The following is a 21,583-nucleotide window of genomic DNA, read 5'->3' as shown; positions in this document are numbered from 1 at the left end:
GAGCATTTCTGGCAAATATCATCTACTGATGCTGCCTTTCATCAAAAGTCATCAAAAAGCTTTTGATGGCTTTTGGATATGTATTCCTGGCTGCATGCCTGGTCAGTGTTTTTTTACCTGTGCTGTCATCACTACTTGTTTCATTTAGCTGTTTTTCAAAGTAATTACTCCATACTTCAAGGATATCTTTTTCTCCTGTTTTCATGTCACCTTTATCATCTCTAATTCCTTTGCTGCCTTCTTGATATTTATTTTCTATGTTCTTGCCAAAGTCCTCCCATGACTTTTATTTAGCCAGTTTTACACAGAGTTTAGCTTTCTTACATTTGTCTCTGTATTCTCTAAGAGCACAAGCTGACTTATTTGCCAGGAACTTTTGATATGCTTTCTTCTTTTCCTTCGCTGCCTCTTTAACTTCCTGTGTCCACCATGGAGTTCTGATTTTTCTATCCTTACAGACAACTTCACCACATACCTCTCTGGCTGAATCAATCAGTGTTTTCTTCCATGATTAATCTTTTGACTCTAACGAGATATCTATATAATAATAATATTTGGATACAACAAAACTCAATAATCTAACTAATAATAATGAAATTATAGTGACTATTGTTCTGGCAACTCCTGAATTCTAGGCCATATATATGCATAATATATCTATTCCATACTGAATGTTTTTAGAAAAATTGTGGAAGAGAAATGTGAGGAAGCACAAGTTGAGAAATTCTGAGAACATAACAAGAGCTTCTATTTATGTAAGTCTATAGATCTGAAAGAGTCATATAATAAGGTGCCAAATAAAGAACTGTTCAAAACCATTGACTTGATGCTTGTTTTGTTTCTGGATTATAACCATAGCACCAAGACTCATTCTGGGTCACAACTTTTGAAAGAATGTTCTGGTTATTAAGAACTTTTCTCCCTCAAATCGTGACAAACATTCACATGATTTTTTTTTCTTTTTTTATCCTCTGTGAGCAAACGAGGCAAAAATAAAAATTTCACGGACACACATTTCATTTGCAAATCTTATGTTAAAATTTGCTGACAAACTCCATGACAAATTGATCTCATCAGAAACTTGCTCAGTGGTCTTTTGACAATCTTCATTGATTGGCTAGCATAGCTTTTCAATGTTTTCATAATAATTTCTGCTTGTCAAAGGTCAGCCAGATCGTGGTTGGTCTTCAACTGACATATCCCCATTTTTGAAATGGAAAAAACCATTCATAGACCTGCATTTTACTTAATGCATCATCCTTAAAGGCTTGCCAAAGCATAACAATAGTTTCATCTGCAGTTTTACTCTATAGAAAACAAAATTTCATGCACACTCTTTGTTCCTTGTGGTCAACCATTACAAAATCGCCAAACTTTCTTGTAAGCTCTAACAAAACCTAGCACACTCGCAAAGCCTAGCAGCAGCAGCATCCGTACCTAGAAAATGCACACATTCCAAGTTCAGATTCCAGTTATTTTTGAGTACCCCCCCCCCCTCATATATTTAGACCATTTTCTTTTAATCCAAAAAACAGGAATATAAGCAAGCAAGATGGAAATCACAAAAACACAGGAATCTAGTGAAAAGAATGATGTAAAACAAAACTGCAAAACTTTTGTTGACAAAAGTGACACGGAAAATATCTTAACAGAAAATGAGATATAGTACTTAAAAAAAAACAAAATATACTACTTGAACAAATCAGAGACATGATAAATAATAGACAAGTTTGGAAGAAAATTATTGGGACCTAGTTGTCTTCTCTTAAACTTTTCATTCATGAACCATTGAGGTTCTTTAGCTGGGGAGGGACTTCACAACCATGACTGTCTTGAGGATAAGGTGGTTGGCCCTATGCCTCCTGGTGTGCCCTGTGTCTATCATTGCATGTGTTTATGGGTCTGGTTTGCCTGTTCTAAGGGATGAAAAACCCAAGTTTCAGGTTGAACCCCCACCCCCCCAGCTAACCTACCTTTAGTCAAAAGAGACCAGATAAAGGTTCCTCTTGTCATGGACGGGAATCAAACTGAGGTCTTTCTGACCAACATTCTTTGTCTATACCGACTCAGCCACGGAGGCTCGTTGGGACCTAGTTATGAAATATTATGTTAGGCTATTAATGTTGGTGCACATCTCTGGCAAATTTTCATCAGAAAATGATAATGGTTATTTTTATTATCGATTCTGGCTGTTTATACTGTAGAGACAAAATTTATAATGTTTTCCTCAGCATTGCTAGGTTTGCTGATCCCAGCTGTTTTGTGAAGAATCTTGAATAAGAACAACATTAAATACACACACTTTCTCTCTCTGTCTCACTCTATGTGTACCTGTCTATATGACTCTGCTTTGAAGATATTGTTTGCAGAGTTTCAAAAACTTCATATTCCAAATTACAAAACTTTGTATTATTTATTATATAAACCAAGTGGATATTAAATTCAGCATTATTTCAAAGCCGAATGTAGAAACTATGAAAGTTTCATATATTTGACCAGAGAGCTTATGGGAATAAACTTGCCGGCATTTATGAGTTGTCCTAGTGCGAACCTTGTAGAAAACATGATCACTTGCCGCAGCATCCATATATTTGCCTTCCATTGGTCCATTTTAATAAGGTTTCACTGGTCTGATGTCTGGTTCTCCTTAGAGACCAGGCAGAAACCTTAAGAGAGTAAAAACTCTTGTTCAGTACTAAAGAACTTGAAGTGTGGGAAAGGTGTATTTTTCATAAGCGAACTCTCAGTCAGTGCATAAAGTATTTATTAAAATAAAGAGCCAAAAGGCTTCAGTTCGGCGATGCAGAATTATATAAATCAAGTGGATATTAAATCCAGCATTGTTTCAAAGCTGAATGTAGAAACTATGAAAGTTTCATATGAAATTTGACCAGAGAGCTTACAGGAATACACTTGCCAGCATTTATGAGTTGCCCTAGCATGGACCTTATAGAAAACATGATGGCTTGCTCAAGCATCCATATATTTGCCTTCTATTGGTTGGCTCTCTTTGTATTATTACTATTATACAGGCAACTCCATGGAGTCCTTAGACTCATCAAAGAAGCTCTAAACATTATGTCAAGCACTATCCAACATTTCCATAATATCTATCATACTTATATCAGTCGTATCAAACAAGAATGAAAAGAAAGCTTGGAAACTCAGTGGTAGACTATTAAGAAAACATTGATTGATTCATCCAGGGAGATATGTAGTGAACAAGAGCAGAAAAATCCAAACTCCATGGTAGACTTATTGGAAGTTGTCTGCAAGTAAGTCAGCATGCTCAACCAGAGAATACAGAAAACAATTAGAAAGCAAAGCAATATGTTCGAGTGGCTTAAAAAAGTCATGGGAAGACTTTGGTGAGAACCTGGAATAGAGAGATATTGAGAAAGTGGCAAAATATTCTGGAGCAATTGAAAAAGCTGAGAAATGGAGGAAAGAGTATACTGTAAAAGGAATCAGAGATGAGAATTGTTACATAAAAGCTGAAAATAAAGGCATTCTATTTGTTGGGAGTAATTTGAAAGACTGTTATATGAAAAAACCAGTGGCAGAATGGGAATGTAAACTGTTTAAGAGGAATGCAGTCAGGAATATATATCAATGCTTGAGATAGAAAAAGCTATCAAACAATCTAAAATGTCAAAGGACAGCAAGAGTAGATGACATTCAACCAGAAAAGCTAAAATATGGAGATCAAAAAGTTTTTCAGTGGCTGCACTAATAATTTTGAAGACCTAATCATCAGGTAGAATTTGAAATGAATGGAGTAAAACTTTCAATAGTAACCAATTCTAAAAAGAAAAAACTGTTAACAAGAATTACAGAGGAATTTTCCTACTGAGAATTCCAGGTAAGATTTATGAAAGCATACTTCAGAAAAGGCTAAGAAAAATTGTTGATCAGAAACAGAAGTATAGACCGGATTCAGGACAAGCAGTAATCATTAAGATCAGATTTTCACATTAATACAAACAGCTGAGAAATCATGAGATTATTATTATTATTATTATTGGCTACTGCATGGAATCCTTACACTCATCGAGGGAAGTCCTAAACATCATGCCAAGCACCATCCAACATTTGTGCAGTATCTATCATACTTTGCTTTGAACTCATTCAGAGTCACCTACAACAAATTCTTGCAACCTATTCCATTCATTCATTACTCTCCGAGCAAAAAATCTAGTTCTAACACCCTTGCTAACTACACTCTTGCTCAGTTTCAAAGGATTGCCCCTGGTTTTTCCACCATCAGATCTATTTCAAAAAACTTTCTCTGAATTAATTCTGTAAAAACCCTTCAGTAATTTCTGTGTCTCAGTCTACCTCTCAACCAATTTCTGTAACCTATAAATCTTCATCCTATTCTCATAAGGTGCATTCCATAAACCTGCCAATCTCAGTCACTTGCTTCTGGATCCTCTCTACCTCCTTTTCCCCAAGAAACCCAAGTGACCAGATCTTTGCACAGCGCCTTGGTAAGACCCCATCTTGACAACTGGTATAATAACCTGCTTGTCAGGATGTTCTTAAGTAACCAAATAATCCGATGAGCTGTTTTAGTCACTTTTGCAATATTCCCTCTAAACTTAAACTCCGTATTCACTAACACCCCTAAATCCCTAGCTTCATCAATTTCCTGGAGTATGGTTTCATCATGGTACACAGCTGGTAATTTTTTTCACCCCAAAATGCATAACCTTACACTTTGTCACATTAAATTGATATTTGTTCTCCTTTGCCTATACTACCAGACTATTTAGATCATCCTGCAAAATTTTAACATCATCCCAAATTTTGCATCATTGGCAGACAACTGAATAGTTTCTCTCAGATCATTTCCTATATCATTCATGTATAAATTAAACTGTATGGACTGAGAGAGAGCAGAGATCTGTGGCCCTCATTAGTCACAGGCCTTCTACTGAATTCTACTCTTTAATAAACTGCTGTCTGTTATCTCTCTCTCTCTCTCTATATATATATATATATATCAACCACATTCTTATCCACTTTTTATCCATCCCAATATACTGGAATTTATTGATTGGACATTGATTTTAAAAACTATAAAGAAGAGCTAATGAAATCAAAGCAAAGAAGAATCTAAATAAAGCAACAAGAAAGAAAGAAAGATGATAAATGGTGTCAGAAGAACAAAAGAAAGAAGAAAAATGAAACTTCAGAGAAACAAAGAAATGGTTAGACAGTTCAGTGCAGATTTCCAGAGACAGGCTAGGAAAAATAAACATCTAAATAAAAGGTGCAAGAAAATTGAAGAAAGTAACACAGGTAGAACAAGAGATCTATTTAGAAAGGAAAATGAAGTTACAAGGAAGTTTATCCCTTGTAACTTCATTTATTTTTTTCTGTCTGTGATATCTTTAATTCGTCTATATAGCCACATCTCAAAGACTTCAGCTTTCTTAATGGTCATCGTGTTCAATGTCCATGTCTCAACTCCATAGAGCAGAATGGACCAGACATAACATTTCAGCATTTGGCACCTGACTTTTATGTTTAGATCTTTATTGCAGATTAGGAATAGGGAAAAATTTGATCGAAGAAAAAAAAGTGTAAAAAAGATGGAAAGGGTATAAAGGGCTTATACAAGAAGGATATTAATATTGAAAGAGAATTTGAAAGAAGAGAAATTGTTGAGGAACGCATGATAATGAAAAGTGAAGTGATATCAGCAACAGAACAGCTGCCAAAAGGAAAAGCTCCTGGAGCTGATGGAGTGTCACTTGAGATATTGAAAGCAGCTGGGGATGAAGTAGTGAATATATTAAATGAAATATATTCATCCCATTTCCAAGAAAATTAAATCCCAGAGATTGTGAGAATTACAGAACCATCACTTTGATTTCTTTGAATTTGATTTTTTTGAATCATCACTTGCATCACATGCAAGTAAAGTTGATGCTGCAGGTGATCCAAAAAAAAAGCTTAAGCTATATGTGAATAGAGAAATGCCAGAAGAACAGGCAGGCTTTAGGAGAGGTAGAGGAACCAGAGACCAGATAGTAAACATAAGATGATTTGTGGAAAGAACAAGAGAATTTCAGAAGGATGTATTTATTTGTTTTATTGATTATAAGAAAGATTTTGATTGTATGGATTACAACAGACTGTGGAATATGATGAAACAATGGGAATACCTGAGCATCTAATTTTCTTGATTCGAGAGCTGTATGACAACCAAAAAGCTGCGCTAAAAACAGTCTCTGGAGAAACAGATAATGTTCGAGTGGAAATAGAGATACAGCTGGGTTGTATACTGTTGCTCTTCTTCTTATGATGATGCCATCTTCTATCGAACGTCAGCAACCATCTTGGCGAACAAACTACGTTCTTGTATTGATCTGAGCAGTTGTACGCTGCTCTTTCCTGTCCACGTCTTGATGTTGTCAAGCCAAGATATTCTTTTTCTTCCTCTAGCTCCTTTGCTGTCAATTCTTCCTTCTACAAAATGGTTTGTAGAAGGAATGTATGGATTACAACAGACTGTGGAATATGATGAAACAATGGGAATACCTGAGCATCTAATTTTCTTGATTCGAGAGCTGTATGACAACCAAAAAGCTGCGCTAAAAACAGTCTCTGGAGAAACAGATAATGTTCGAGTGGAAATAGAGATACAGCCGGGTTGTATACTGTTGCTCTTCTTCTTATGATGATGCCATCTTCTATCGAACGTCAGCAACCATCTTGGCGAACAAACTACGTTCTTGTATTGATCTGAGCAGTTGTACGCTGCTCTTTCCTGTCCACGTCTTGATGTTGTCAAGCCAAGATATTCTTTTTCTTCCTCTAGCTCCTTTGCTGTCAATTCTTCCTTCTACAAAATGGTTTGTAGAAACTGATATTTGCTGTTTCTTATGATGTGGCCAAGATATGATGTTTTTCATTTCTTGAATGTTTGTATGAGATCTTTGTCTTTGCCAATGGATTTTAAGTCATCTTCATTGGTTATTTTTTTCTGTCTATGATATCTTTAACATTCGTCTATATAGCCACATCTCAAAAGCTTCAGCTTTCTTGATGGTCATCGCCTTCAATGTCCATGTCTCAACTCCATAGAGCAGAATGGACCAGACATAACATTTCAGCATTTGGCACCTGACTTTTATGTTTAGATCTTTATTGCAGAATAAGGTTCTCATTTACATGAAAGACTGCCATGCAACTTCAATCCTTGTCTTTATATCTATTTCAGGATCCCACCTTTTAAGACAGCAACCAAAATAGTGAATGGCTGACTTAGACAAAGACCCAGCAGGAATTAAGATTGGTGGCAAAAATAAATAAATAAATAAATGATTTAAGATATGCAGACAATAGTAGAAACTAAGGAATATCTGAAGCAGTTGCTTCTGTTGGTTAAGAGGGAAAACAATAAAACCAGTTTAATTTAAACATCAATAAAACAAAAATGATGGCTTCTGGCAACTTAGATAAATTTATTATTATTATGTGATGCCTTGGAGGAGTCCAGAAACTCATTGAGGATACCTACTCTGCTACTTTCTGTCTCCACCACTTAATATGCCAAATACAGCGAACCACCACTACCATCATCTACTGCCCACCACCACCACTAGTATTTTTTGTCTGTAAATTGCATGTGTCCTCAAGGCTGATTTGTCTGTATGCAGGATGAAAAACTGAGTTTCCCAGATAAAAAACCCTGCTACCTTTTATATGAGACCGGCTAATTCACCTTCGATCAAAAAAAAAAAAAAAAAAAAAAACATATTTATAATTGAGTGAGATAAAATAGACATGGTTGAAAGTTATGGTTTACTTGGGTCCAGAAAAAGAAATGATGACAAATGTGAAGGTGAAATTAAAAGGATAGCCATGGGGGGGAAAAAGTATATTAAACCTGACAAAAATTATGAAAGATGTTCCAGAGGGGATTATGAAAAGAGTAGAAAGCAAGACAGGAAGAACCAGAGGCCATCCCTATAAGTTGTATGAGAATGTGATGAAGAAGGGGAGTGAGGAATAGATTTTTTACATTTTGAGAATTGTCAGTGAATGGAACACATTACCAGAATATGTTGCTAATGAAAGAAGTGTTAAGGATTTTAAGATTCAGTATGATAAATATGTTGTCAGTTAAATGAACCTCCCAAGATGAGTCTGCTTACTCCATGGAGAGTGTAATAATAATAATAATACAGATGTCAGTAAGGCCATGAAAGTTAGAATTGTCAAATGACAAAGCAATGGTATTTCCAGTGGTGATGCATGGATGTGAAAGCTGGTCATTCAGAAGAAAGACAGAAAGTAAATTAATTCATTTGAATTGTGGGCCTGAAGGAGACTATTAAGAATCCTATGGACTGTGAAAAATGACTAATAAGGTTTTATAGAATATATAAAGACAGAATGCTCCTTGAAACAGTGATCACTAAAGAAGTTAATGTACTTTGGATATATTATGTAAGTGGATGAATCATTGGAAAAGGTAGTTATGTTGGGGAAGATTGAGGGCATGAAAAGGAGAAGACCACAAAAGAGTTGGATGTTCAACATAAAGGAACTTACAAGTGCTGAAAGAAAAGACAGGAGGCTGAGTGAGATGGAGAGCGTTCGTTCATAAGATCACTAAGAGTCAGAAACGACTGGATTACACAGTGTCGTCATTTGAGCAATTCAGGATAGGCTTTTTATATCCTGTTCCTGCTCTGCAGATGAAGTTGATCTTTCCACCTTAATCTTGGACATCTACGGTCTCTTCTTCCTGTAGGTTTATATTTATATGCTAATTTGGGGATCCTATTGTTATTCATTGCTCATATTCTTCTATTTCTTGTATGATTTTTTTTGTATCTAATCGTTCTCTTATTTCTGTTTTTCTTTTTATTTAACCTAGTGAGTCCCAGGAGAGGTCTTAGAAACTTCATCTGTGCTGCTTCTAGTCTTTGTTTCTTTCTTTGTTTTAGAATCCAAGTTTCACTTCCAAATTTGAGAGATGGTTTAGAGGTCATGTTATGTAATCTTAATTGAGTTTCTTTAGTCATCTGTTTTCCAAAATTTCTTTTAATTATGCCATTTATTCTGTTGTAAATTTGTATTCTTGCTTCCAATTGTGAATCAGTATTGTAATGCGAGATTATATTTCCCAAGTATTTGAATTCTGTAACTTGTTCTATTGTTTTATTGTTAAGCATAATTTTGACTTTTCTGTACTTTCCTGTGTATTGATATCTTCAATTTTGTGAATTTTGTTATTGTGTTGTATTTCTTGTTTTTCATTCCACGATGTTTTATAGTGTTCTATCCAATCCTCTTTGGAAAAATAGATTATTTCTTAATTGGTTATTTTGATCTTTTGATTACTTCTCCAGTTTTCCATTCTTTTGGGGATCTTTTTGAATGGTGTTTCTACACATCGCCATAGTTTTTGTTTCAGAGATTTTCATTAAAAATTTTTTTTGCTATTTCATTTAGATGGTTAGTTGCAATTTGGAGTTTATCTTCTGAATTTGAAATTAGTACTTGATCATCTGCATAAAGTATTGTATTTAGGCTGTATATTATTTGTTAGTTTAACTCCATCTTTGACAGCTATTTTCCATTATTTTAGGATTCTGTTTATATAAATGTTGAATAAGATTGGTATTTATAGTTGTAGGTTCTGATAATGTTCCATCCGCAAATTTGATGCAAATTTTTGTTTCTCTGTATAGGCTTTTTATTGCATTAATTAATTGAGGAGCTATTTTGTCATCTTGTAATATTTTCCGGGGTAGATTTCTGTTCAAGTTATCATAAGTCTTTTTGTAGTCAATAAATAGAAGTAAAGTGAGCAGATTAAATTCTTTTTTTTTCTTCTATGATCTGTTGCATTGTGAAAGCAGCATCTGTGCATTCTCTCCCTCTTCTTAAACTACACTGTTCTTCTTCTAAATAATTTTCTGTATATTTAATTAGTCTGTTCTTTAAAATGTTTGCATATAGTTTAGATATGTTATTAAGAGAGTAATGCCTCTGTTATTTCCACATTTGTTCTTGGGACCTTTTTTGTGAATATTTATTACTGTTCCAGTTTCCCATTCTTTTGGGATCTTTTGATATTTCCAGACATTATTGAAGAGTTTAAGTAGGTTTTCTTTAAGCTGTTGTCTGCATATTTAAAGAGCTCAATGCGTATTCCATCCAGGTCTGGGCTTTTTCTATTTCTTGAGTTTTTAAATTCTTTTTCTAATTCTTCCATTGCTATATCTTCTGTACTTTCCTGTGTATTGATATCTTCAATTTTGTGTTTTATCATCGTTTTGTATTTCTTTGTTTTTCATTCCACAATGTTTTATAGTGTTCTATCCAATCTGCTTTGGAAATTAGATTATTTCTTAATTGGTCATTTTCTGCTGTTTATAGTTGCCTGAAAATTTTAAAACCTATTCTTTGTGGTCCAGTGATATCCTGCTCTAATGATTTAACATATTTACTCCAATCTTCTCTGCGTATAATTCTAGAAAGCTTTCTGACTTCAGTCCGTAGTTTCTTATATTCTATATAGTCAGCAGTGTTTTTACTCTGCAGATAGATTTTAAAAGCTGGTTTTTTCCTTTCAGTTAATTCCTTTAAGTTATCATTCCAACTTCTGAGCCTTTTGTTTTTCCTTGATTTATATCCTAAATTTTCTTCTGCTGCTTTAATATGATTGCCTTGGTATTTTTCCAGTCAGTTTCAATATGGTTTGTAGTTGGTTTTATTTTATCTCTTATTCTGCTTTTATATAAGTTTCTGATACTCTCCTGTTCTAGGAGGTGAATTTTAAACTGTTTATTAGATGTTGGTACATTATCTTTTTTTCTTTTGTAGTATATGGTTCTTATTATGAATTCAAATCTGCTTTCAACTAACATATGATCTATCAATTTTGCTTCCTCTAAAAACCCTTGTATCCTTGATATTATTATTTAGTTTGTTGTTAATAATAATGTAATCTATTATTGATTTAGTTCCTCTTGCTTCCCATGTGTACTTATGTATATTTTTATGCCTGAAGAAAGTATTGCTGATTTTTAGACTGTTAAATATGCATAAGTCTCTTAATAAAATTCCATTGTTATTGATTACTGATTCTCCCTTAATCTAATGCATCCTGTTATTGAGTTATTTCCCACTCTAGCATTGAAATCTCCCATCAAGATTGTTGCTTCATTTTTATTTGTTTCATCAATACATTCCTGAAGTTTTCCGTAAAATTCTTCTGTCTCTTCCTCTTTTCCATCTACTGGCGCATAAATTCCAAAAATATTGAATGTTTGATTCATAATTTTCATTCTAACTTTGATTATTCTCTCTGATACCCAAGTATAATCTAAAATTTTGTTTTTACATTTTTTATTAATCCAAATTGCAACCCCAGATGAAGCCCATTTGTCTTCTGGAACTTGAGAGAAGATCATGACATAATCTTCCAAAATTTGAGATCCCTTCTTTTTCTGTTTTGTCTCAGTTACTGCTGCTATATCAATGTTTCTATTTTTTAGTTCTCGGTTTAACTCATCAATTTTGTCTAATTCCACGGACATTCCGAGTAGCTATTTTTAATTTCTCAAAAAGAAGTCCTTGTCCATTAGCAGGGTCAATTCTGATAAATTCCATCCTATTTTTCTTCTTCAGAGCTTTGCGAGTAATTGTAAATTTCCCCTGGATAGGCTACCAACCTTTTGCAGAGTGAGTTCAGTGGTGGGGTTGCCACCTTAAAGCCTCCAAATCTGCGTTTTGGGAGGGAAAGTAGACTCCCACTGCATGAGATGGAAAAAACATAGTATAATGGGAAAGATTCACCCCCTAGCCCTCGACTCCTTGCTCCCAATGCTATTAGAGTAGTCGAGGGCTAGGGGTGAATATAGGAAAGATTCACCCCTAGCCCTCGACTCCTTCCTCCCAATTCTATTAGTGTAGTTGAGGGCTAGGGGTGAATCTTTCCTATTATACCATGTTTTTTCCTTCTCACGCAGTGGGAGTCTACTTTCCCTCCCAAAACGCAGGTTTGGAGGCTTTAAGGTGGCAGCCCCACCACTGAACTCCCCTGCAAAAGGTTGGTAGCCTATCCAGGGGAAATTTACAATTACTCGCAAAGCTCTGAAGAAGAAAAATAGGATGGAATTTATCGGAATTGACCCTTTCTTGTCGTTCCTGCCTGCAGGAATGACAAGAAAGAAAGAGTAGGGACTAGTCTACAGATAATATACAGATGTATATTACATGAAGTGAGGCACTGTCCAGCATCAGGGGCCTCGGGTTTGCCTCTTCCATACTTACTAAAGTGAGCCTTGAGGTTTGGATTACACATAATACTAATAATCCAATATGATGAATCGAAAAAAATTCATGCTGCTCTATGGTGATAGTCTAACATTTTTGGACACATTTATGAAGGCATTCTGATGGCTGCTTTCTGATGGCTGAGTCTAAAGAAATTAATTATATTATTTTCACGTTGTCAAGAACTGTTAGAACACTTCTACACAGAGGTGACACCTTTCTTCAACTGAAGTTCTCTTACACAAAAAATATGATTGGATTAATTCTTTTTAATAGTTATACATCTGAATATAGAGTATTTTAAGCCATTGTACATTCCACATAACTAGTGCTCAAAAGAATATCCAGTGTATCTTGATTCCTCATGTTAAAGGTTTTATCAAAATATCTCTAGAATTTTTAAATAACTGCATCCTACATAAATGTATTCTGATTAGTATTACAATTATTTTCACCTCTTTGTACCTGCAAAAGAAATCTGTGAATGTTTTCTCCTCCAGGTGTTTATTGCATTTGCTGTTCATACAGCTGTGCTTATTTTGGTCAACTGGAAAAATCACAGAGATTCATAGCTAAGAGCAGAGAGACTACATATCACCAATCAGAATGTTTGGGTGTTGTCATGTGAAAAGAAAAAAATCTAGCATACAAGCAAAGAAGCTCTGAGATTGTCTCTGATTTTCTAACCTTAACAGAAATTATTGTATAACACTTTTAAAGTCATTACAATTTTCTGAGAATGTTTTATACTACTTCATGAGTGATTTTTTTTAACTTTAGTTAGAGGACCTGTAATTAAATTTTTAAAAAAACTTTTCAGTGCTAGTTAATTGGAATGCAGGTCCAAAAATGGACCTGCATTCCAGATCCTAATTGCAGTGGATGCATTTCAAAAGTTCAACTTAAGGAAGGTATATTTGTGGACCTCAGATTAAGGGAAGTATTAAAACGTTAAGAGAAAATAGTCTCGCTAAAATAAAACTAGAAGAGAGTTTTTGTTGAAGGGTTTTTTAGCAACAAGAAATCCAAAATGATAAAAGAGCTGGTTGATAAACCTTTAATATAATACCACAGTGAAAATTGGTTCAGTCATTGATGAGTAGGATGAATACTCCCACCAGGATAGCATGGTAATGGAGAATAGTACCTTGAAAAATAGAATGCTACTATAATGGGAGACTGTTGTTGGCTTCTTCAAATAGAGACAAAATAAAGTTGCATACAAGAGGAAATTAAGTACTTACAAGCACTTTTAAATTTTGTGTATTTTTGCTATTTTCTTACTTTTTTTCAATATAGTAAAGTATGCAAGTACAGTCATACCCTGACTTATGCTACCCCGACTTACGCGAATCCGGAGTTACGCGGTTTCTTAAATGTACGTATTCCCATCCCACTTCACGCCTCACCACTGGTCGTATCTTTCAGGCGCCAGCCGCATTCGTCAGTGTCGTACATGCTGTGAACCAGCACTAACGTGTTTCGCACGGCCTCCATTCATACAAGATTTTTATGGTCTACAAACCTTGTGATTGTTTATTGTTATGTTCTTGATAAAAATTTTATCACACAAAAAAATAATAATGTCGTCCAAAAGAAGCAAGTCCAATTCTTCTACTGCTGGCAAGAAAAGAAAAACATTGACTTTGGAAACAAAACTCAACATTATTAAGGATTTTGAAGGCAGAATGAAAAAGAAAACACACTTGCATGAAAATCTCTGAACAGTGCTTGGAGCATTTTAACAAGACTAGTTTCTTCTATTTTCGAAAAGTTTGGTTTCTTTTTGGACAGAGGGTATATTACAGCTAACTACTACTTGGGCAACATTGGCCAAAGTGTCTGGTGGGATTGCTGTGCATGCCGTTTGAATTTCTTTCCGTAGGGCCACCAGTGTAGCTGGTTTTCTATGATACACTACTTCCTTTAGTCCTCCATAGGTCCAAGGATGTTAAATCAGGAGAATGTGTGGGCAACTCAACTGCACTTCTTTGTCCTATCAATTTCTAGGAATAGGATAGGAAGAAGGTGTGTCATCTTGTTGGAAGAGAAATTGATCATTCCCATAAAGTGCATGAATGGCAAGTAAAATGGATGTTTGTAGCATGTCTAAGTACACAGTGACAGTGTACTTAGACATACTTGTCTAAGTACACTGTCACTGTGTAACAGTACCTTCAGAGAAGAATGGTCATATTAAACCCCTAGACGACAATCCGCACTAGACGTTGAGCCCTGGTAAATTGACTGCCTTGTCCACATGAACGTCTGGATTTTCTAGAGCCCAGTAAACACAATTATGCTGATTCACCATTCCATTAAGCTTAAATCATGCTTCATCAGACCAAACCATCTTCCTCGCAAATTCGTCATCCTCATCTACCATGTGTCAAAACGACTTACAATACTGCATTCTTTGATCAGGATCATCTTCATTCATTGCATGTAATAATCTTGGGATGTAAACTTTCCATTTAGCTGCTTTAAGAATGCACCATATGCTTGCAGTACTAACTCCTGTCTCACATGCACATTGTGTGGTAGACTTCTGTGGTGAGCATGTAAACTGTTTCATCACCACAGCCGAGGAAGCAGAACTTGTTGCTGTGTGAGGGCTCCTGGATCTTCCCTGGTGCACATGGTACCATGGGTCTCAAACTTATCACGAATACGTGCAATTGTCAAACGTGTTGGAGGTTGTGTTGCAAACTCATGCCACCATTGTCATTGAATTTCAACAACATTCACAAATTTGAAATACCACTTTAAAATGGTCTTGCATTCCTTGAACGACAATCATGCCTCGGCCATTTTGTTTGACTGCATCAACACGTGTCCTACCGGTCATGTGTTGATGCTAGTAACGGACCACACCCCGTCAACCCCCTTTTCCCCTTCCCCCTCCCTATATAAAAAATCAACCCTTTCCCCATCAACAACAACAAATCAACACCTTTCCCCATCCTATATAACATAATAATATAATATATATGTTTATATATATATTGCTGAATAAAAAACGGGTTTTTCTAATTTAATTCTCCCAAATTGCCTACCCTCCACGCACACTCAGTAGTTTTCGGACATCGCAGAAAGAAGAAAAGCCACAACACCCAGAAAAAGGTATGTATAAATTTCTCTTCCTTATGCTACATATACTTTTTGGTAAATTTACATCTACAACGCCCTAATAATCCACGAGTAAATAGCCAATGACATTTAAACAGGAGCACTCCTAAACCGAAGCAGGCAAAATAGCCGTAATTATAATAGTATGTGAAAGAGTTTCTAGTGCATGTGAAAAAGAAGAGTGAGAAAGTAAAAGTTGGAGTCTGTTGCCATGGTATGATGGAGGTGAGTTGTGATGGAGCTATGACCGCAAATGAGTCAGTGCACAGATTGTGCAGGAGGAATGCTGTGCAGTTTGTGGATGTGTGAAGTGAGTTTAATGGCAGGAAGTATTTATATAAGGTGGACGGTTTGCATCTGAATGAATTTGGTGTTAGGAGTTTTGAGAAAGTTTTGTTCAGTGAGAATTCAGAAGTTCAAAGTCAGGGAAATGAGAATGTGTAGGGAGGATACAGGTGAGCATAGGTCCAGGCAACCTAGAGGTAAGTTATCACATGATGCAAAATGTAGCACCCAGCTTCATAATTTTAGTGGACTAAGTAACATGAGGTGTAAAGGAGATTGCAAGTTAAAGGAAATATTTCAGTTTATGTATATTAATGAAAGAAGTCTTCAAAATAAGGAAGAGAAGTTTTTGGCATTGGTTAGCACAACTTGGCCAGAAATTATAGGCATTAGTGAGAGACTTTGTTGACTGAAGATGATATAGTCATAAGAATAGAATTCAAAGGATATATATTCAGAGAGGACAGAAGACAGGATGGGGGGGAGGGGTTTTGCTAAAGAAAGTAGAGAAGTTGAAGCCAAAAAGAATAAAAGTACAAACATTAATTTCTGTGGGAAGATTTCAGTATTGAGACCATGTTATGATGTAAATAAAGAGTTTAATAAAAAATAATTTTTTTTTTAATAAAAAATAAACAATTAAAACTCGACAAGTTTCATAGGTTGTAAGACTTGCAACATCAGGGATACTGGTACATAAAAGTTTTACACAACAAAAGCCTGTTAACAATTAATTGCACATCTTAGATATTTTTGATAACTTCACAACTGTTACATATAATTGATAAACCAGAATAGAAACGGTAAATTCGTTACTGTATTCATGCTTGAACATTGCTAGCTGTTGCTATCACATTCTGTGGTATCATGCATTCTATATCCTAGGTTCATGGCAGCTAAATTTTTGATGAAAGCAGACCATACTTGATGTAAAATTAAGCCTTGATTTTTATTGCATTGTATAGGGATCCTAAGCATTTGTGAGGTTTCGTTAAATTTTCTTGTAAAACAGTTACGATCAATCAATATATGACATTTTTGTTTGTAGCCAAAGTACTTGATGGCGTGCAGTAGTTGTGTGGAATGCCAGTCCTGATTTATGCTCTCTTCTTTTTTATGACGTCTTTTACATCATAAAAAAGAAGATAGAGATCAGACATGCAGATCTCTCCTGCCCTGCCTGTTTGTCATACTTAACAAATGCCACAATGAATCCCATAAACGCCTGGTTTTTTCATGGGGTGATGTGGAGGTTTTGGTAGATGTAGTAATCTTGATATTTTTTGTAAATGTAAAAAAGCCACTTTTATGTTGTACTCTCAGAGCAACATAGCCACTTTGTCTGTGACATTCTTGATGTACCAGTACCCCTCATGATGTAAGCCTTACGACTTAAGAAACTTGTTAGGTTTTAATTGTTTATTTTTATTAAACTCTTTATTTACATCATAATGTGGTTTCAATCTCGAATCTTCTTACAGACTAGAAGTACATCAGGAGGATAGGGATGCAGAGGACAGTTCATTTGAAGCCATTTAGTGTGAGATAGACACCAACAGGACAAAATATGTAATTGGTTGCTGCTATAATTCAAGGGGTATAAGGGAGAATGTTGATGGATGATATGCACTTACAAATTACACAATGAGTACAGGTTGAAATTCTGCATAACCGTAAACAATCTAGTTATGCTGCCTTTGCTTGGAGAAAGTGATCATGTAGTCTTGACCTTGGAGATTGCTAGAAATGCAGAATTTTCTGTTAAGAAAGGATATGTGTATGTGTGAAAAATTACAAAGCCAAAGCATGTGATTTTGACAAGCTTGAGGAGTCAACTTGCAGCAGCACCATAGTAGAATTTGGCAGGGAGAGATTTTAGTAGCATGGGATGTTTGAAGAAAGCAGTATAAGAATGTGTATACCTAGAGTTAGAAAGATAAATCAAGTAAGAATTAGATGAATGAATATTTTCAATAAGCAGGAGTTGCATACAAAGAAAGGGGTTGGAGGAATTATAAAGAAAAAGTTAATGAGCATTCCCATGAGCAATATAAGATACAGACAAGAAGACTGAGTGATCTATATTATAAGGAAGGCCAAAGCTAATTATGAGAGAAAGCCAGCATATAAGGCCAAAAGAAATTCTAAAGAGTTCTTTTGGAAGGATGACTTTAAAAATGCTGATGTAGGGCGGTAACAAACCTGATATTCGAATTACTAAGAGAGAAGACAAAATGAGAGACAAAATATGGGAAGATAAAAAAAAGGACATGGTTATTTAGATTGATTCTTATTAGGGGATGTGCTAGACAAGCAAATGATAATAGCATACCACTCTGGTACAAAAATTTGTGATATAAGTAAGTCAGCATGCAAAGTTGAAAGAAATGATTGTGTTGGTTGGGACAAATGATTTCAAAAAATGAAGGGTATGGTATGGGAGAAAACATAAGGGAATTCAATGCATGGGCACTGTGAAATAGTCATTACTACAGTCTGCATCTGTGCAACTTCTGAGATCCATTACATCTAATATATGCATTCTGTGAGTCATGAAATTATCATTCTGATAATTGTCAGGCAAGCTTATCGGTGTTTTTATGTGGGAAGTATATACTGCTAATTGTCATAGTTTGCATATAAATGTGTAGTAAGTAAGCAGTATATCTGTGCATCATACATTTCTCATGCTTCGTGGATAGCTATATTTCTTCTTATTAATGCATTGATATTAATGATTTTAAACTATCAATAGTGTCTTGTATAGTGTCTAAAACAATTGAGACTTCAGTTGTTTTTTTTTGTAGAACATTAGTATTTACTTTCTTAATAAGTTATATTTTAACAGCCATAGTTTTTGCTCATGTGGCTCAACTTATGAAATTACTTATATATATTATATATTATTATTATATTATAATTTATATAATATATATATAAATTAAATACAAATTATATTTTTCATATTTTTAAGCAACAAGACTTATTTTTTCCTATTAACCATTACTCTCTGTTGATAGTACATACATGTTTAGATAAATGATAAATAAATATCCTGAAATGTTATTGTTTTTTTTAAATTTCAGAATTATTTATTATTTTAGTACATTTAATTATTTTTTTATAATATTTTCACACCTAATAAAGATTGATCATTCTATATGAATAGTAAATAATAAATGAGAGGGATTAAATATTTTATACTTTTATTTATATAATACAGTACTAAGTATTCCCATTTTTGATAATATTTTGATATTAATCTATTTATCAGGCTTATGACCAGTATATTCAACAAACTAAGCAAGACTTAGAACAACAACTTGAAGCGGCATCTTCACCATGCCTCAGTATTGATAATACTCTTGTAAAGCCAAAAATTAAACAGCCACGAGTAGCTGAATCAAAGCGCCTTCGGAGGAATCTTAATTCTTCAGGAGATAGTTCTCTCTCTTTAATTGAGGTACTTAAAATTTTCATAATGAATTATACTGATTAAGATGTGTGGATTATATGTTTTGTTTTGTTTTATTATTATAATTAGTTCATTTGATCAGATCAATTTTCTTTCTCTTCCTGCATTGATTTAATTAGAGAATAGTTTCTTGTTTTCATCTGTATTTTATTCTGACATAAAGAAAAAAAAAAAAAGATAGCAGTAACCTTCATTTAAAAGTCATTTACTTTTTTTTTATACTAAGATTCTGCAGATTTTGTATACTGAGAAGTATACAAAATCTTCATTAGCTGCTTGAAGTCACTGTAATTCAACATTATGTAACAGGAAGTTTATATTGCCTTAGATCAGTGTGTCCCAAACTTGCAGTACCCATGCATCCTCTTTTAAAATTTCATAACACCGGTATACCCCTTCTTGGGCAAAGACAATTTGAAGAATTTATAATATTTCATTCAAACACAAATAATTATAAAGGTATTTATTTTTTAACATTTGATTATAATAAATTACAAATATGTGAAACAAATATTTTATATATATCAGCTCCACACACAAGAGATCCCGAGACCTATGACATGACAGTGCTGTTGTGGCATAGCCTTTGCAAAATCCAAATATACACTGTATATGCATCCCCCTTGTGCAGTGTGTTCGTCACCTTGTTATAACCTTGTCAAACCCATGCTGTCCATTAAAGAGAACTACTGCTATCCACCCAGTTCTGAATCCTTCTTCTCGCTAAATTCTCCAACACCTTGACCACAACTACAGACAAGCAGATTGGCCTATAATTCAAAGCCTTAGTCTTATCACCCCATTTATGAAGCAGAACAATTTTGCCATCTTTACACTACTTTGGGACCTGGGATAATAATAATTATTATTATAAGACCCTATGGAGTCAAAGACTCATCAAGGAGGTTCCTTTGTCATACATACATACAGCTCGTCATACTGCACCTTAAACACATTCAAATTCTCTGCAGACACCACTCTCACAGGCAATGCATTTCGATCATTTACAAACTCTTCATGCAAAAAACCTGCTTCTCACTCCCTTGCTCACACCCTCCTTATATAACTTCCTATAATAACCCCTTACCAATTTGTATGTCTCTATTATATCACCCCCTCTTCTTCCTATCCACTGGACTCTGTAAATTGCATCTTCTCAACCTTTCCTCATATTCAACATTCAAGAGATCAGAAACTACCTTAGTCAGTTACCTCTGGATTCTTTCCAACATCTCTTCGTCCTTTTGAAAACCAGGTGACCAAATCTGTGCACAGTAGTCCATGTGTGGCCTAATCAGTACCTTATACAATGGAACAAAAATCCGCCTTACTTCTACAAGTCAGTGTCCTCCACATCATTCCCAGAATTTGTTCAGTTGTCCTCACAATTTTAACAGCATGCCCTCTAAATTTTAGATCCTTATCCACCATCACCCCAAGATCTCTTATTTCCTCCACCTCCAACAATATATTCCCACCAAGCATAAATTCTACATCCCATCTTTGTTTTTCAAATTTAAAACATTATATTTCACAACATTGAACTGGTATCATCACTTCTGTGCCCACTAACTCAATCTGTTCAAGTATTCTTGTAAGGCCACAACATCTCTACTCTACTCTACTCCTTATAGTTTTTCCCAACTTTGCATCATCTGCAAACAACTGAATATCCCCCATCCAAATCTTTCCCAATATCATTAACATACAGGTTAAACAGCAATAGCCCCAAAATCAGACCCCCTGAGGCACAGCACTAGTGACTTTCCTCTCCTGGGATATTGCTCCCCATACACTGGTTGCTGATAACTATCAGATAGCCAATCTCTGATCCAAAACTAGGTCTGAATATCCAACCCCATCTGCTCTAGTTTGACTATTAACTTATCATGCAGTAATCTATCAAAAGCATTTGCAAAATCTAAGTATACTACTGTGTATCCATCTCCTTTGTCCAATGAAGCTATTGCCTTATTGTACTAAAATATGACCTCTGTTTACAAATCTATGCTGTCTATCAAAGATAATGCCATTGTTGTCAACCCAATTTTGGATGCTTGTTCTCACTAGCTTCTCCAACACTTGAACCACAATAACTGGCACATAGATATTCCTATGATTTGATGCTTGAGTTCTGTCACCTCCATTATGAAGTGGCACAGTCTTTCTTTCCTTCCACTCCTTTGGAACTTGACCCAGTGCGAGACTCATATTAAACAAATATGTTAAGGCAGATGCCAACTCCCTAGCACATTTCTTCAAAATACATGGTAATATATTATCAAGTCACACAGCCTTATTAACATCAAGTTTTCTCAATTCCCCATAATACTTCTTACAGTCGGTCTCTCCTACTCATCATCAACTGCTCTCAAGCTCTCCATGATG

The 21,583-nt window shown here is 34.9% G+C and overlaps 1 protein-coding gene across 2 annotated transcripts in view; it reads left to right on the top strand.

The window, feature by feature from the left end:
- LOC150098544 (uncharacterized) overlaps nucleotides 1–21,583 on the top strand; it is a 610,245-nt gene that overhangs the window by 525,908 nt on the left and 62,754 nt on the right. For both annotated transcript variants that reach the window (XM_090405300.1, XM_090405297.1), the window contains exon 34: nucleotides 18,995–19,183. In XM_090405300.1, the coding sequence (XP_090261426.1) occupies nucleotides 18,995–19,183 (189 nt within the window). The remainder of the gene's footprint in view (nucleotides 1–18,994; nucleotides 19,184–21,583) is intronic.

Source organism: Typopeltis vanoorti, chromosome 15 (genome assembly GCF_054136105.1).
Source record: "Typopeltis vanoorti isolate ZY-2024b chromosome 15, IOZ_Tvanoo_1.0, whole genome shotgun sequence".
Taxonomy (NCBI): Eukaryota; Metazoa; Arthropoda; class Arachnida; order Uropygi; family Thelyphonidae; genus Typopeltis; species Typopeltis vanoorti.
Note: the sequence above shows the minus strand (reverse complement) of the source record. Positions and strands in the feature narration are given on the sequence as shown.